This window comes from Miscanthus floridulus, chromosome 11 (genome assembly GCF_019320115.1).
Source record: "Miscanthus floridulus cultivar M001 chromosome 11, ASM1932011v1, whole genome shotgun sequence".
Lineage (NCBI taxonomy): Eukaryota > Viridiplantae > Streptophyta > Magnoliopsida > Poales > Poaceae > Miscanthus > Miscanthus floridulus.
Window position 1 is genome coordinate 62242953 of NC_089590.1, and position 17688 is coordinate 62260640.

At 44.7% G+C, this 17688-nt stretch overlaps 3 protein-coding genes across 4 annotated transcripts; 2 read left to right on the plus strand and 1 right to left on the minus strand.

The window, feature by feature from the left end:
• Positions 1-56: 56 nt before the first annotated feature.
• LOC136494421 (protein root UVB sensitive 2, chloroplastic-like) lies at positions 57-2133 on the minus strand. Its single transcript, XM_066490589.1, has 5 exons — positions 1980-2133; positions 1718-1858; positions 448-536; positions 276-360; positions 57-92 (listed from the first exon to the last, which is right to left on the minus strand). The coding sequence occupies exons 1-5, from the start codon at positions 1989-1991 to the stop codon at positions 57-59; spliced, it is 363 nt and encodes a 120-aa protein (XP_066346686.1). The 5' UTR covers positions 1992-2133.
• Positions 2134-3097: 964 nt separating this feature from the next.
• Positions 3098-10044, plus strand: LOC136490952 (inositol phosphorylceramide glucuronosyltransferase 1-like). Of its 2 annotated transcripts, none has more exons than XM_066487150.1 (10): positions 3098-3563; positions 4004-4124; positions 4231-4416; positions 5601-5749; positions 6338-6445; positions 6553-6690; positions 6796-6894; positions 8618-8894; positions 8963-9086; positions 9623-10044. In XM_066487150.1, exons 1-10 carry the CDS (start codon positions 3324-3326, stop codon positions 9756-9758), a joined length of 1578 nt encoding a protein of 525 aa, XP_066343247.1. In that variant the 5' UTR covers positions 3098-3323; the 3' UTR covers positions 9759-10044. The 2 variants fall into 2 exon arrangements, with proteins under 2 accessions (XP_066343247.1, XP_066343246.1); XM_066487149.1 differs by having other exon boundaries at positions 3099-3563; positions 6796-6933.
• Positions 10045-15504: 5460 nt separating this feature from the next.
• LOC136490953 (phosphoenolpyruvate carboxylase kinase 2-like) lies at positions 15505-17027 on the plus strand. Its single transcript, XM_066487151.1, has 2 exons — positions 15505-16400; positions 16578-17027. The coding sequence occupies exons 1-2, from the start codon at positions 15521-15523 to the stop codon at positions 16634-16636; spliced, it is 939 nt and encodes a 312-aa protein (XP_066343248.1). The 5' UTR covers positions 15505-15520; the 3' UTR covers positions 16637-17027.
• The last annotated feature ends 661 nt before the right edge of the window (positions 17028-17688 follow it).

Below are 17688 nucleotides of genomic sequence, written 5' to 3' on the forward strand. Positions count from 1 at the left end.
TCATAGCAGTACCTGCTTGAATGTTTAGCATCTCTGTCATCATATGCTTACCCAACTTAAAGCAGTTGCTTGAGCTGGGGTAGGTCGCAAACCTGCAGCAAATAGCAATGACTGAGCCACAGCCCACTTGGGCAGTCAGTTGACGAGCATAATTTTTTTTTCCATAAACGAAGTGAACAGAAGTCAAAGATCTCAACATGCTTAGCAGTCTGTTCTGAAGACCAACCGTAATTTATGGAATCAACTCACACAAGATATGGAAAAGATTTACTGACCTGTGTTGACAGCACATGTAGCATAGCACTAGAGAAATGCTGTAGTGCTCGGAATCTGGTATAAGTTAAGTAACCCTCATTCACACTGCATGATTAATAGCAGAGACTTAACACAATAGGATGTATCCCAGCAGAATTATCTAGAATAGCAATGAGCCTAAGAACTTCATACCTGTATGGATAACCTGATGGAAAAAACTTGTTCAAGAAAGAATCAACAACTTTATCATGTATAGGTCTAGAATCCTGAATAACTTTTACCTGCAGGAAAAGAAGAGTTACGGACTGAAAGAAAACTAAATAAACCCTTAAGATATTGATGAAGTAAGATTTTACTAATTTTGCTACAGAATCATGATTGCACACTTAGGTTATATGATTTTCATTTGTCCAAGCAAACATTTAGAGGTTGTATTTCAGGTAACAACTTGTACATTTCTGAGGTACATCGAGAGAAATCAAGGCCTATAGATATGTGTGCCATTGTGGCAAATCATTCACAACCAGAATTTTAGACTTCTCCTAGTGATGTGGGCTTCTCCTAGTGTATTAGCATTCAAAACTTAGTATAAACTTTCCCTACCAAATGCCTCCTAGTGAGGATTCCCATGTGCTATGACTAGTGGTAGTGTTTTATTACTACTTAAAAACACTAGGAGAATTCCACCATTTTGGTAGTGATTACTACCATCGAAATATGAGTAGTATTTAGCTATCTCCTTGATCTATAGTGCGAAGGGCGGGCCTGGTGCAAGCGGTAGAGTCTTACCGCCTGTGACCGGAAGGTCCTGGGTTCGACTCGCGGTCTCCTCGCATTGCACAGGCGAGGGTAAGGCTTGCCACTGACACCCTTCCCCAGACGCCGCACAGAGCGGGAGCTCTCTACACTGGGTACGCCCTTGATCTATAGTGCAATGTTCAAACTGCAGATGGCATAACCATTCCGAAGTTATATAACTTATAAGAGGGGTGACGAAGGATATGGGTTAATCAACATCTTGAATCCCAGCAACAATTCAAGCAGGCAAATCATTTGACTACCCAACAAAAAATATTTGAATTGTTGAGACGGTGGTCTATCACAACACTGATTGCAATCTGAAAATTTTTAAAGGCAAAACACCGACCAATCACAAAACCTTTTAACAGAAAACAGCTGTGCCAATCAGGAGAATGCTAGTGCCTAGGTGAATCACATTGGTCCCATTTCCCCCTTTACTCTTCCAATTTGTTTATAATAAAATAAAAGTGCTAGCAGGGAACACCTACTCTGAAACTTACTGGAAGAAAGTAACGCATTCTCAGCTGATACTACTGTGTTAAGTTATCCCACGGGCAGATTTCTGTTCCCCCACAGAAACGATGAAGTCTGCGATATACTAGAACGATATGTGGTGCGGGATTCAGGAAATCAAGAGCTCCAGGTAAAAGAGAAGGCTTACAGAGATGCTGCCGCCACCACTACCAGCGGCGTCGAAGCTGCAGAGCCGTGAGACGGACTCCGAAATCTCCACCCAGCACACCGGCTGCGGGGGCGGCGGCTCCGTGGCGGCCGCCCTGTCGCCACCTCCACGTATCCTCTCCTGTGAGATATTTCGCGCAGAGAAGGGGGAAGGAAAAGGGCGGTTTCATTCAGCACGAGAAAACTATGCACAGCGAACAAAGCGTTGGAGCAACTGGTAGGGTCGAGGCGCCTCTGCTTACGAGTATGTTCATCTAGGTTAGCTCGGAGGGCGGCACGGGAGCTCGAGCCTCGAGGTCGCCGACGCTTCAGCGCTGCCTTGACGCCACCCCTTCACGGCTGTTGCCTGGTGGGTGTCTGTTCTACCTCTCTCCGCCCGGTCACGATGAGACCGAGACGCCGCCGAGCTCGGCGGAAGGGATATGGGGAGTAGGGATTAGAAAGACGGCGGGGTGGGTTCCTCCGCCGACTCGCACGTCATCCGGCCCATGGCCCGTCACCCGCTACTGGATTGCGTCTGTGTGTTTCATTGTTTCCTCCGAGTCAGCCCAGACTCCGTAAGCCCATGACGGAGCCGAGCAGCCAGCACTTTCCTTTCCTTTCCTGTGTCACAAACTCAAAATCAAACGGTGGTGTGAATAAATAGAACACTGCACACTGAAGCACTCTAAACATGGGTGTAAAAAAAAATTTGAACTCCAAACTGATTTCTCCAAACTCGCAGAATTGCAATGGCACTGGTCCAATTAACCCGATTAAATAATATTTTCGAAGCACGGCACAGGACCCTTAGACCTTAGGACATGTTTGTTTTAGCTTCAGCATAAATGTTGAGCTGGCTTTTGAAAAAAAATGGTTTCTAATAAAATAAACTAAAAGCTAAAAAATATGTTCTAAGAAGCTTTCTGGACTTTTAGTATGATGAGAAGCTAAAACATTTATAAAAAGGCAATAGCAAAAAAAAACAACCAAAAGACAAAACTCAGAAAGCCAGCTTTTGAATTAAAATTCTAAATACTAAAATTCAAACAAATAGGCCTCTAGGGATGGAGTGGTCTTTTTCTGCACATGAAATCAAGTGTCACATGTTTTGAGACCTATTTCTGTGAAGTCCACGTTATGAATGGCAAACTGCGAAGCGCAATGTCGGAAGTCCCAGATATCAAATTTCTCGGCACTTTCGTGGTTCTGCAATGAAAACACGCACGTTTTGATGAGTTTCGTCTAGAAATCCCGCCGGCCTTGGCCGCTTTCCTCCTCCCTCGAGGCCCTGGCCCATCTGTCGTCCAGAGATCAGCAAAACGACGAGCCGCCTGCCGCTCCGATGACTCGATGAGAACTCCAAGTTGGACGAACCGTTTGACCGAATACTCTAATCTCCGCGAAACAAAAACATTCCAGCGCTCGAACACCACCTGCGCCCAAACTCCCCCCCATCCGGCCATCCCATCCCCCAAAGGCTCCTCCGATCTGATTCCGAGCACCGCCAGGCGCGCGCCAGCCATCTCCCGCTGCGTCGCACGTGCGCCCCACTCCATACTCGCGCTCCCCGCCCTCCCGAGCCGCGATCCCATCCGGCGGCCCCGATGCGGTCGCCGGCCCTCCTGGCCGCCGCCCTCGTCGCGGCGGCGCTCCTCGCTGCCGGTGCCGGGGTCGGGATCGCGGCGGCCGCGACGGAGGAGGCCTACGTCACGCTGCTGTACGGCGACGAGTTCGTGCTCGGCGTGCGCGTCCTGGGGAAGTCCCTCCGCGACACCGGCACGCGGCGCGACATGGTCGTGCTCGTCTCCGACGGCGTCTCCGAGTACTCGCGGAAGCTCCTCCAGGTCTGCCGAAGCTCCGATCACTGTAATTTTAGTCTGGGTATTTTATCCCTTATTAAGGAGAATTGGGTAGCTCCCTGAAGTGTCTGTGCTGGAGTGCGTAGCTGCGCGGGGTTATTGTTGAGGCTGATGATGCTCATTTTAGAGCTGCTCACTGATCTCGCTGCCCAATTGGTTAGAATTTTGGGAAGGCTTGTACTGAATTTTGTGTCACAAGTGCTGTGGAGCTGGATGAGGATCTCTCCTTTGTTCCTATTGATTTCATGATGTGATCCCCGTACATCAACACATACTTTTATCATCTAAAAAACATCAACACATACTAAAATTAGTTTCAGGACATTAGTAGCATTTATGTTTCCTTGAGTTTGGACATTCAAGTCATGTAGATCTTGTGCCAGTTTGATCTGGTAGTGAAGCTGACCTTGCATATATTTCATCAGGCAGATGGTTGGATTGTGAATCGTATAACATTACTGGCTAATCCTAATCAAGTTAGGCCAAAGAGGTTTTGGGGTGTCTACACCAAGCTAAAGATATTTAACATGACAAGCTACAAAAAAGGTATGGCTTTCAGTGTCTTTTCTAGTTCATCGTTTTATCTTTCTGTATCACACATGGCGTTGATTTCGTTTTTGTTCATTGTTCTGATAAAATGCTGCTTTCCCAGTTGTTTACCTTGATGCAGATACTATAGTTGTGAAAAGTATCGAGGATCTTTTCAAGTGTGGCAAGTTTTGTGGAAACCTGAAGCATTCTGAAAGAATGAATTCCGGTGTGATGGTTGTTGAACCTTCTGCAACTCTTTTCAATGATATGATCAACAAAGTGGGTCAATTGCCTTCTTACACTGGAGGTTAGTGCTCTTCTTTTCCTGTTCTCTATGTTCCATTTTTTTGTTAACATAATTCCTTTATGAGGAGGCCATAGTACCAGTAGTCACTATTCCCTTTTATTTAGTCTCTTCTGGAAAACATATTGATTAAGATTAATGATTAGCAGCTTTTTAAGTGCATCGAAATATAATAGTACATGTCTAAGAGCTTATGATATGATGTTAATTGTTACAGGACATATTTTGTGGAGTATAGGAAATAGCTAATTATCTTCAAAGACTAATTACATAGCGTTGATTTTTTTAAACAAAATAGCGTTGATAAGAAGGGCGGGCCTGGTGCAAGCGGTAGAGTCTTACCGCCTGTGACCGGAAGGTCTTGGGTTCGAGTTGCGGTCCCCTCGCATTGCACAGGCGTAAGGCTTGCCACTGACACCCTTCCCCAGACCCCGCACAGAGCGGGAGCTCTCTGCACTGGGTACGCCCTTTTTTAAAATAGCATTGATAAAATAAGCCATCACTGCTTATATAACTGACCTAAGGGCACGGTGGCAAATGAAAGTATGCAAGTACTCTACGACCTGCCACACCAGCCTCCATGGCGATCTTTCTGCAAGTTTTCCAGTGGCAGCACTTTTTCAGACTTTAGCCCTCTGTTGTGCCATTGATGATGGAGAAACATCATTTTCAGCTATCCAGTCCATGGCTGCACATGTACATTTTCATGCTTTAACAGAGCCTGCATCCATTGTTTTTATGCTGTTACGATAGCCACTCCTATCTTCATTTGTTCTCTGTCCAAACAGTTGCTCCAGGGCTCCAGGCCTGCTGATACGAGATCGTTGCTCTGTTCTTTTTCTTCCCTGTGACGCTAAAATCCCTGGGAGCCTGGAATTTTCTCTTGATCAATATCTGTCTTTCCTTGGAATTTTTTAGGACTGAGGGTTAGGGTATGATGGGATCTTCGAAAACAATATTTTACATATCCATTTGACATTTGCTTAGACAGGTCTATATTATCTAGAAGACACTTTATGTGGTGGATCATTTTGCTATGGTTGAATGTATTACTTAGAACAGACTGGCTGTAGTTACAAGTTTACCAGTTATGTATGGCTTGTTTTCTTTTATTGTTTTTAGCATGTTGGCAATTCAGCATTTTCAGTCTAATAGTTCTGATTTGGATGTTGAACTAATTCATGCAGGGGACCAAGGTTTTCTAAATTCATATTATTCTGATTTTGCCAACTCCCGTGTCTATGAGCCAGACTCGCCTTTAACTCCTGAACCGGAGACACAACGCCTTTCTACCTTGTATAATGCTGATGTTGGTCTTTACATGCTAGCAAACAAGGTAAGGCTCCTTATGTGTATTTGCATATTGATCAGGGCCCAGTGTATTGGCCAACTATCATGATTAAATGGTATATAAAAACATTGCAATATGTTAACCCACTACATGATTGTTCCATTCACTTGATTTACCATCAGCACTCCTGTTTGTCAGAGCATGCCAACTATCAAGGTTAACTAAAGTTTTGTCAGCCTTGTATGTCGTCAATCTTATGCAAGTTAATCATCAGAAAATCATTATTAATTGTATTGACCTTATTCTGCTAGCCTTATCTAAGGAATATTACATTTGATCTACCTTCTTGCTCTCTCTAAACAGGACCACCCAAAATATGGTTACGAATGTTCCAATTGGTTGTCTGGACTGTATTAGCATAATCATTTTAGCATTTCGATTTTATTGAAGAAGGTCTTTAGTTTCACAACCCCAAGCACCAGCGTTTATTTGTTTTATTATATTTTGAAATAGTTTGGTCTTCTGTTTAGAGTACAATTTTCAATATTTTGAGTACCCTTTGATTGTTATTTACATGTACTATAGCTTGGTGCTTGGGCCTGGTTATGGATCTGACTTTCTATTTTGTCATAGTGGATGGTTGATGAAAAGGAATTAAGAATCATCCATTACACGCTGGGTCCCCTAAAACCCTGGGACTGGTTCACAGTGTGGCTTGTAAAACCTGTTGAAACATGGCAGGTAATATTTCATTTTATCAACCGTTTCCTCACTTCATAGGCAATTTTCTAAGTAAAAAATAAATGTCAAGCATGTTGGCAATAAATTTATGCTCTCCATCGTTGCAGGATATTAGGCAAAAACTTGAAGAATCTCTTCCAGGAACTGGTGGGGGAAGGAACCCTCATGACCAGCTGGTTGTCAAAATATTGTTCATTCTCCCATTTTGCTTGCTGTTATTTGGTTATTACCAATCATGTTTTCAGGTTATATAATCTGTTCCTTGTAGCAATTATTTTATTTAACATTTGTACACACATGATTTTGAAGATTCCCTGCCCCCTCAATTCGTCTATATGATTTTCTGACAGACAAACAAGGAGTTGATAAGTATAAGATCACTATGTGCATTTGCTAGAAGAGCTCGCCACAAATACAAGTCTGAAGAGTCACTTCCATCTTATTCAGTGGTGGGTTCGTCGCCCGTATTTGGTATTTCAAACCAAAGGGTTAGCTCTCAACCTCTTCAGTGACAAATCTGCATTCCCACTTGAAATTTGCAGGCTACTCAATTTTGTTAATATGCCACCTTTAGGAACAATTATGAAACCTAAAAGACACTTTGTTTCATATTTTAAGTGCCTACTTCAGTCCTTGATCCACTGGCAGATCTAGCCCAAAGTTTAGGTAGGCCAAAGAGTAGATGTCATAGAAAAGGGATATCATACAGTTGTTCCGTGATACACAACTTTACAAATATATATAAGGAATTAAGGATATCACAGATATGGCGACCATACATGTACACTTAAAATTTGGAAAAAGGGGTTGTAAAGAGTTTAGAAAGGTCGATAACATTGAAAGCTGTGCCGTATGCGGTATGTATTCCTTGGCATGCTACCTAATTTGAGCTCCAAACGACAATCAGTTTTGTCAAGTTTTATTACATGTGTCAATAGAAGGTACTTAGTATTCCCAACTTTTTCACCAAAGGCAACGATTGCAGGGGAGTTTGTATCACTATGGATCTGTTTGGTTGCCTGCAGTGTAGTTTACTCGTGTTTAGTTGCCTGCAGAGGCTCATGCAGACTTGCACAGTGCTCAAAGCAGGTTTCGTGCAGCATTAGCCAGTATGGCAGATTTTGTGCACAAGCCGATGTGGCACACAAAAATGAAATTTCTCACCTTCCCCTCCTCTACTAGAACTTGGCACAATGTAAGCAATCAAACACAATCTTAAAAAACACAGCTTGTCTGTGTGGGACAACTAAACACATAGACATTGCATATGTTTATGCAGGCTTGGGTTGTGCTGCATGCAAGCAACCAATCACACCCTATTTGTACTATCTCCAATTCACGCTTGAAAACTTTTCAACTGAAATCAGGATAATGGAATAAAGAGACTCGGCATTTTGTCTAATTCTTTCTACTTAAGAAATACATTGGCATTTTCCCTAACTATTCAAGGGTAATGCACCAAACTGAAGAGATTCATTGTCACAACTAGAGACAAAGGCACAAAGCAAGTTGAAGCTTTTACATGTGAGCGTAGCAGAACAAGATGCTATCCTCTTTTGCCTAGATGCACACCTTGCGCCACGGCATGGCTGAGAGCCTGAGACTCAACTAATAGAATGGAACGAAAGCTATGTGCCAGATTTGGCCGTTTGGGGGTGCTGGCCGCTGAGGCGCTACTCTAGGGATATCTTTCAAGGCGAGAGCTACAGAGAGAGAAGTTGTTGTGCGCTCAGCCAGTACAACTATACATTTTGGCCCAGGCCCCCAACTCCCCAAGCCCAATTGTACACACCCTTCGATTCGCTTGTTTTCTCTCATCACCATCGTAGTTTTTTTTGAAACAATGGCAGGAGCTCTGCCTTTCAATTAGGACGAATGAAGTTTATGTACAAGAAAGGATAGCCAAGCATGGTGTCTAACACCACGAAAGGCTAACCCACCCACGCGATGCGGCAGAGTACAACACAGAGGACCCACCCTACGATGCTAGACAGACAATCCATCTCTGCTTGATTCTAATATTTTTGACTAAAAACTTGGCTAGGAGGATGTCTTGCTCTATTGGAATTTTTAATTCTGGTTCTTCTTTTGCATCTTTGTATGATCTCCTTACCGAAACATATTGATTATATTATATTATATCGACTTGATGGTTCCTTGGCGTTCCTGCAGTTATCAAATGGACATTCGAAGCTACCTTCTTATTTTGGGGCAATTGCGGTGCTAGTCTGCTTCATGTCTGCTGGTTTCTCTCTTGCATTTGCTTTCATTATCATTCCACGGCAGGTTATGCCATGGACAGGTTTGCTACTGATGCTTGAGTGGACCTTTGTGGCATTCTTCTTATTGTTTGGGAGTTATCTCCGTTTTGTCTACCGGTGGGGAAGTATCAGTGCAAACCATGTGGGCTTTAGCAATTCTGATGCATCAGAGAATCATATGGGTCCAGGTATGTTGAACTATTTAGCCTCTCAAAGGGTTTCATCATCCTAGTATTAAACAGTTGGTCTTTTGCAGGCCATCAGCGAAATATGTCTGACTGCGACATGGATGCAACATTTTACTGGATAGGGATGGCAACTATAGCTACTATTACTGTATTGTTACCAACTATCTTGGGCATAACTGCATTGTTCACAAAGTAAGGCACCTGACTAGCCCCTTTGTATAAACTCCTGCATATGATTATATGAAGAATGTAGGGAAGACTCAGCTGTAGTAGTTTCTTGAATATGTAGATATAGATCCCGTGTTCAGTATTTCCTGTATTATGATGCGAGAGAAGGTGTCTGGAACTTAATATTGGGGGTTGAGGCGATCTGAGGGTGTTGGTATGTAGGGTTTGGCCTATGATGGTTAAGGTTGTACTTGTGAACTTAACACATCATATATTTAGTTAGGGGTCATATGTAATATGCTTAGGACAAACATTACAACCTAATTTCAGAAAGTGAGTTTGCTTCTTCCATCCTTATATGATGGCTTTGTAGTGTAGAGTGCCAAATTCCAGATATAACTTAGATTCTAGCTTATAAATACAACTTTGAGTCTAGTAACTAATGCACATAAATTCATCGAAAGGGTTGAGTTATGCTTGCCAGTAAATGATGAGACTTACATTGTTTGATTTTAGCATGCCGGTAAGTGATGAGTCCAATGTGTTCTTTCCTTTGGCAGGCTAGGATTAATGGTCGCTGGTGGTATTGTGCTGGCATCTTTTATGACATACGCAGCGGAGCATCTTGCAATCTCAGCCTTCAACAAGGGTCAGAAAGACAGAAATGCGTCAAGAACTCGAAGCTTTTGTTTTTAACGTTTAAGTAAAATCCATGTATTTTAGGTAGGTTTGTGTACACAAAAGAATGATGATTCATTTTTAACACGTGGCTTCCTGCCCATGGCCCCTTTTTGTAGCGCTAATGTCACGCTAACTTGTGGTAAATAGGTTTCCGACGTTGTTTCTGTAGCACAGTTGGCATGGAGCTTACAGACCTGCACAGTACATCTTGTTTATATTTCGCAAAAAAAAAAAAACATCTTGTTTGTAGAAGCATTCACTGCAATTTGTTTGTTATATATAGTACGTATATTGCTCATTACTCCAGCGTGTTACTGTGATGGCAGTTTCTGCAAGAACATAAATTGATCGTTGGTTAAAAGTAGAATTTTGGAATCGTGGCCCACTTTTACTGGCTTTCTATTGATGTTAATGGTGACGTAGTATTAAAAAAAGGGAACGTTATATCTATGAAAAGTGTTATGCCTTCTGTCCTAAAATAAGTGTTATTATGATATTTGTGCAGGTCGAGATTTTTTTTTAAAAAATATTAATAATATTTGTATCCAAAATTTTTTATTATGAAAATAGATTTAACGATCTATTTAATGATACTAATTATACCATAAATATTAATATTTTTTATAGATTTAGTCAATTAAAAGCATTTGAATTCTTGAGAAGTGAGAACGACACTTAATTTGAGACAGATGGAGCACATTACTGCAAAAATGGATCAAGTGCGGGTACTATCACAGACCTGAAAGTTAACTGCATACTATACTTTTATCATGTCAATGTCAGTAGCTTTTTCATAGTAACTTCACGAGTTACCATACACCCTCTCCGTCCAAAACAAAAACAATTCTAGCTTTCTCTCAAATCAATCCATCTCAAATCTCAAATTTAACAAATATAATATAAAAAAATCCTACTAAATAATTATTTTTAGATTTATTATGGAATATATTTTTTTGTAGTGTTTTCCGATTTCTAGTCATAAAAATGTTGGCATTATTTTATATAAAATATAAATCTATGGCACATGGCTAGTTACAAGCTGGGACTAAAAATTAGTCAAAATTAGTTGTGTTGGCTAGCTAGTTGGTTAACAACTAATTGAAGACTTAGCTTAACAAATTAGCTCTCTTGTTTGGATGCATTTGAGCTAGTTTTGGCTAATTTTTATCTAGCTAGTATCAAACAGATCCTTAAAAAGTTTGACTCATGCTAAATTTAAAAGTACATGTGCAATTTTTTAGGACAGAGATAGTATTATCAAACTATGTAGTTTCTTTCTATAAGATCAAACTATGTAGTTGCCGAAGACCTTTAGAACCTAGCAGTTAAGTAGTTAACTACTACTTCCATCTCAGAAAGAATGTAAATCTGACTTTTCAAGGTAAGATTAGTGTAGGTGTCAAATTATGTATTTACCCATACTATATCATTCTAGAAACTAAAACAATGGTTATATTCGGGAATGTTGTTCTCGTGAATGAATAGAATATGATAGCTTTTTAGACATGTAGTGGTATTTTTGTAGTGGTATTTTTAATATGTGGGTCCTATTGGAAAAATTGATTTTAAGTTTACATTTACATTCTTTCTGAGACAAAATTTGAAATCCAGGATTACATTCTTTTCGGACGGAGGGAGTAGTTATAACAATTGGTTACAATAGATACGAGCCGATAAGATCTCGATGTCTACTCTATACTAGAGTAATTTGCAAGATGAATACACTGGCGAGAGCACCGCACTAAAGCCACTTGTGTGAAATGTAAAAAGCCCAGATTCTTTGCAGCACTCGCGAGCTGCGGGCAGCACGCCATCGCATTCTTTGGCAAGGTCCGGCAGGCAAGTGGCAGCAGATCACCGTGAGGCCGTGATAGGCGCGTTGCGCGGACGAGCTGCTTATATCGCTGCATTATCTTATCTTATCGCATCATCAGGGCACACCGGTTCGCCCTCCGTTGTCCGTTACCGTCACGTACGGCTGGCTGGCCGCGAACGGGGGAGTGGGGACAGACCGGTCATCTGTGGCCTCCCCGCGAGACCGCGCGCATGAGTGGTCCCGCTCCCGCGATCGCCGATTGGCCGGAGCTCGGAGGCCCGGACCGTACCTTGGCTGTTCTGGAAGGCCCGGGCCCACTGGGCCACTAGTTTGGCATAAAACGGCCGAAACGTTACCCAAGAGCCAGAAGCGTTACGGTTGGGATTCAGGAGAGGAGACGAACACATCTGCAGCTCCGAATGGAGGGTCCTTCTCTGAGACTCTCTCCAACAGCCCTCGCCCAAATACGAGATGCATTCGTTCGTTTGGTCTCAGCAGGAAAAAAAGGGTTACGCGCCCAAACCTTCCGGTTTCCAACAGTAGACCCAAAAAAGGAGATCCCCCAAGCAGCCGAGCCTCCGAGCGCCGAGCAGATCCCGCTTCTCCACTGACGACGCCCCGGAGCCCTACGGCACCGCCTGCCGACTGCGAGCTCGTCGACGTCCTTGCCTCGACCACCGTCTGCACCGCGCCACCGAGCCCGCGACCCCGACGCGCCAAGCCCCTACGTCGACGCTCCGGCCGCCTCTGCCGCCTCGGTCGACCGCGCGGGAGCCCCGGCGACCCCGCCCCGCGGCTACTCGCGGGCCTTCCCCGGCGCGGCCTCCCTCCCTCCCCTGAAGAAACGCGACGAGCACGACTCAGATCCCGGGCGACGAGTTCCCTCCCCTGCGTGGCCTCCCTCCCTCCGGCGTTCCCTCCCTGCGAGATCCGGCGAGCGCTGGGCGACCGCCGGCGAGCACCTCCGCCCCCACGCGGCGCTGCTCATCACCGGCGGCGGGGGAGCGGTCCCAGATCCGGGAGGCAGCCAAGGCCGGCGGCTCCGGAGGTGCTCCCACGGCGAGCTCGCCTCGCCGAGCTAGCCACGCCCCGCGTGTGAGCCTGGGCAGCGCCGGCTGCTCCACCCCGACGCCTCCTACGGGCGCTGGAGGTTTGTGTCTTGGCGAGAGACGACGCAAATAAGCATCCTGGTTCGCCTCGTACCCAAAATGTGTGCTCTGTTTGCGTCTTCTGTTGGAGCGCTGTTTTTTTTACCACTAAAGCACTGTGCACGACCTATTTTGGGTTTGCGTCTCGCTTTGCATGAGCTGCTGGAGACAGCCTTACGCAGGCCCCGTTGGGTGTCTTGTTTCCGAAGGGGCCGCTGGGGTTTGGAGCGGCATACACGGGCAGGCTGTGTTGAGGTGGCTGGCTCGGGCGCTCCTGAAGGAGTGTGTGGTCATAGTTTAACCAAAACCGGACAGAAACAACTAGAATCGAAACCGAAAGAACCCGAACTAAAAGTTTGGTTTCTTATTTGGTTCCGACTCTCAGTTAACTGAATAATTGAAAGACCGAAATACATCAACTATACTTCACTTATATTTTTGTAAGACTATGTCTGATTTATGTGTGATATCTCATATATTAAATTGTTGTATATATTTGTGCTACTATATTGTTATTGTTACTTTATCAATTATTACTATCTAAAATAGAGGTAGTGCTACCTAAATTTTGTTTCAGTATATGAATGTTTTTTTTGTCTTAACCTCTACTGAAAAAATTAGGTTAGTTTGGTTAGAATCGGAACTGAACTATAATGCTCTGTTCCTGAACTTTTAGAACGGATCGGTTTTCATTTTCTAGGTAGAGAATTCTTCAAAAAAGACAAGAAACCGAATGCTCGCCCCTATCCTCAAGTGCTCACGGATTCACAGTGGATTGAACAAAAAGCTCATTGAGGTGGCTCAGTGGCTCCTCTCAAAAGTGCTCTGATTGAACTTGTTATTCTTTTAAAATGAAAAAAATGATTTTGAATGACTTTCGACTTCGGCTCAGCTCGTTAAGCTTGGCTCAAGTTGGTTCTCAAATAATTTAGGAGACTACGATAAATAAGATTATACAAATTTTAAAGCGCTTTCATGGGGATCGTCTGCTTTGGATTTCGAACTTCGCTTTCATGTTTGCTGAAATGCTAGTAGGTATGCGTAGATAAGCTCTTCACTTCTTCAAATTTTTACACTAAAAAACTTCCCAATGTCTATATTTTAGTGTAAAAATACAGAGTAGATATTCGTTGTGCCCATCTTATCATTCAGATCAAAATCGTATTCAAGCTTTTTTTCAAAAAAAAATGTGGACAAATAGGCCCGTTATTGGAATAGGGCTCAATTGGTCTTATGAATGGGATGTGTGGGCACCGACATGGACTACTAACTACTGCTTTGTTTCCGTTTTGAATTGTATGTTCTTTTGGTTTTTCTTTGGGCATGTTTGGATCCCACGCACTAATAACTAGTTGACTAAAGTTTACCTCTTGAGGATTCAAATAGGTGGACTAGTGGTTGGTTTAACAACTAGCTAAAGCTTCAATTAGTTGTTAGTTCACTAGTCCATACAATCCAACTAGTTAGACTAATCACTAGTTCTAGTTCATCCAAATAGGCCCTAAGTATAGAGTTATTATTATACATCTAGATATATATTGTCTATATGCATAATAAAATTATGTATCTAGAAAGATTAGAACAACTAAAATTTAGAATGTAGGTATAGTATTAAGTACTTCCTTCGTCACAAAAATATATTTCACTTTTAAAAATAAACTAATAAATATGCAAAATAGTATTCTTTTCGTTTCAAATTATAAGATGTCTCGATTTTTTTAGATACATTATTTTTATTATGTATATTGACATGGTGTATATCTAAATACATAGCAAAAGCCATATATCTAAAAATCAAAACATCTTATAATTTGAAATGGACAGGGTAATATTTAAATAGTAAATAAATATTAGATTATTAATAGTAGAATATTTTGCAATAAATATATAGAAATAAAGATATTGATTCTATCTTTTATAATCTACTTAAATCTAAGAAAAATGATTTTTTAAGAACGACACGTATATTTATTTTTAAAATAAATGAAGGAGGGAGTAACGTTACAGGCGCAGTCTAGCAAGATCCGAATATTCTGCTGTGCGAGGCGCCGTTAATAAGGGTGTGTTTAGGCTATCCGCACTCGTCGATCTCTATTTCTATCTCTTGAAAGAAATATTATATCCTAGTTATCGAGATTCTCTACTCTATACTTATTTTTTCTGCACTCGTATTACCTCTATCCCATACTCTATCCTCACTGTTCCATATTTTATTCCTCTCTCTCCTCCTTTCTCTCTCTCCCTAGTTCTCTTTCTCTCTCTCAGGCACCTCGGGAGGCGCATAGCGGCCGGCAGCGCGGCCTCCACGAGTAGAGGCCCGTGCGCGGATTGCTACCGTTGCGTGCCACATGTAGGTGCGCGCTGCGCGCGATAGAGGCGCTGCTGCGCCGTTTGCAGGCCTGGTTACAGGCCGCGGTGCGGATAGCCTTAGATCGCGAAATGAAAATTTTTGGATGTCATATCGGATGTGTCGAAAGGATAACGGGAGGGGTTTTTGGATACTAATAAAAAAACAAATTACAGAACCCATCAGGAAACTGCGAGACGAATCTAATGATACTAATTAATCGGTCATTAGCACATGTGGGTTACTGTAGCACTTACGGCTTTTCATGGACTAATTAGGCTTAAAAGATTCGTCTCGCGATTTTGCCAAGAACTGTACAATTAGTTTTTTTTCCGTCTATATTTAGTGCTCCATACATGTGCCGCAAGATTCGATGTGATATTTTGAGGTGAAAATTTTTGGGACTAATAAGGCCTTAAATAGTCGGGCTCCCCAGCTGCTGGTATGGAACTATGGAAGTATCCCGATGAAACGAACGGACCGCGAAAACAGATCTATGAGTGAGCAACTGAAGCGCGACTACGAGATCGGCGAGGAGATCGGCCGCGGGCGGTTCGGCGTGGTCCACCGCTGCGTCTCCTGCGCCACGGGCGAGCCCTTCGCCGTCAAGTCCGTGGACCGCTCCCTCCTCGCCGACGACCTGGACCGCGCGCTGGCCGAGCTGGAGCCCAAGCTGGCGCGGCTGGCGGGCGGCGAGGGCGACGAGAACCCGGGCGTCGTGCAGGTGCGCGACGTGTACGAGGACGACGCCTGGACGCACACCGTCATGGACCTCTGCACGGGGCCCGACCTGCTGGACTGGGTCCGGCTCGGGCGCGGCGCCCCTGTGCCGGAGCCCGACGCCGCGCGCGTCGTGGCGCAGCTCGCCGAGGCGCTTGCGGGCTGCCACCGCCGCGGCGTCGTCCACCGCGACGTCAAGCCCGACAACGTGCTCCTGGACCTGGACCCGGCCGGCGAGGCGCCCCCGCGGGTGCGGCTCGCGGACTTCGGCTCCGCCGCGTGGCTCGGCGGCGCCGGCGCCGGCGAGGGCGGCGCGCGGGGCCGCCGCGGCGCCGAGGGGCTCGTGGGCACCCCGCACTACGTGGCGCCCGAGGTGGTGGCCGGCGGCGAGTACGGGGAGAAGGTGGACGTGTGGAGCGCCGGGGTGGTGATGTACGCGCTGCTCTCGGGCGGCGCGCTGCCCTTCGGCGGCGAGACGCCCGCGGACGTGTTCGCGGCCGTGCTGCGGGGCAGCCTCAGGTTTCCGCCCGCGCTGTTCGCCGGGGTCTCGCCGGCGGCCAAGGACCTGATGCGGCGGATGATGTGCCGCGACGTCTCGAGACGGTTCTCCGCCGAGCAAGTCCTCAGTAAGTCGTCGGATCTATGCGTGATATATCTCGATTTCGTGCTGCTGCATTGAATATTTTCTAGTAGATTATTTTTGAAGCACAATCCAATTGGACGCTAGCACAGATCATGTGCCTTATCTGCCCTCCCGGCATCTCTCATCTAACATCCGCGGTTTCGTCGAAAAAAAAATGCAGGGCACCCGTGGATCCAGAGCGGAGGGGGAGTCCGAGAGGAGGTGGTGCGGCCAACCTGAGGAGCCCCAGTCCATGTCGAACGAGACCTGAACCGATCGAGTATCATCGTAGCGATGCGGTGTGTTGTCCTCGACGAGTTCTGTGCAGACGCCTCTGTATATCCATCCAGCAAGTACGCGGCGGCCGCGGCGAGGAGTGTGGGGCTGGAGATCGTCGCTTAGCCGCGCGGCGGCGCCGGCGCCCGGGTGTGTGTGACGGTGACCTGGGCCGTTTTCCTCTTTTGCTTTTTGGGCCTTTTTCTGGCCGCCCTCTTTGCTTGAGAGTACAGTACGTAAAATGTAGTGCGACGATGATGTGTGCACGTCTGTCTACTCTAACCGTGCATGTGTACAGATGAATAAGTACTACCAGTAGATTTGAGCTTTCTCGATAATCAGCTGATCAGTTTCGAACAAATTCTGATGATACGATGATAACATATCCGAGATAGGGTGAGTTGGTGACCCACTCCTTTATCGGTGGCCGCCCGTAGCCAGCCATTGCAAACGCTTTCATGCTTATCCGTTTCGTAACAGTCGAGTGCAAATGAGATCGTCCGTTAGGTTGCTAAGAGCATCTCCAAGAGTTTATCAAATTTTACTTGGCAAATCTTGTGATTTGCCAACTCCTAAAATTATATGCCAAGTAAAAAAACAATCCATCTCCAAGAGTTTGACATTTTTGACTTAGTAAAATAAAAAAAAACCCGTTAACAAAACGAAGAGGCCCGCTAAGCGAACGAAGAACCCCGCTAAGAGAACGAAGAGCCCCGCTAAGAAACAAAGAGCCCCGGATGCCAAGCCGTATACGCGTGCGTATATTTGCGCACGCGGAGGGAAGATTTGCCAAGTTGCTATTGATGCCAAGTTGTTTTGCCAAACTGTTGGAGGCTATTTTTCTTGTTTTGCTAAAATTATATGGATGCCAAGTTGAGATAGCAAACTCTTGGAGATGCTCTAAAATAATGAAGTGTTGGCAGCAGTGATGTACCTATTACCTTGTTCTCACCCTGAAATGGTGGAACTGACACCGCGGAATCACTCAACCTCGATTGCTTAGGTTTGGTTACCTA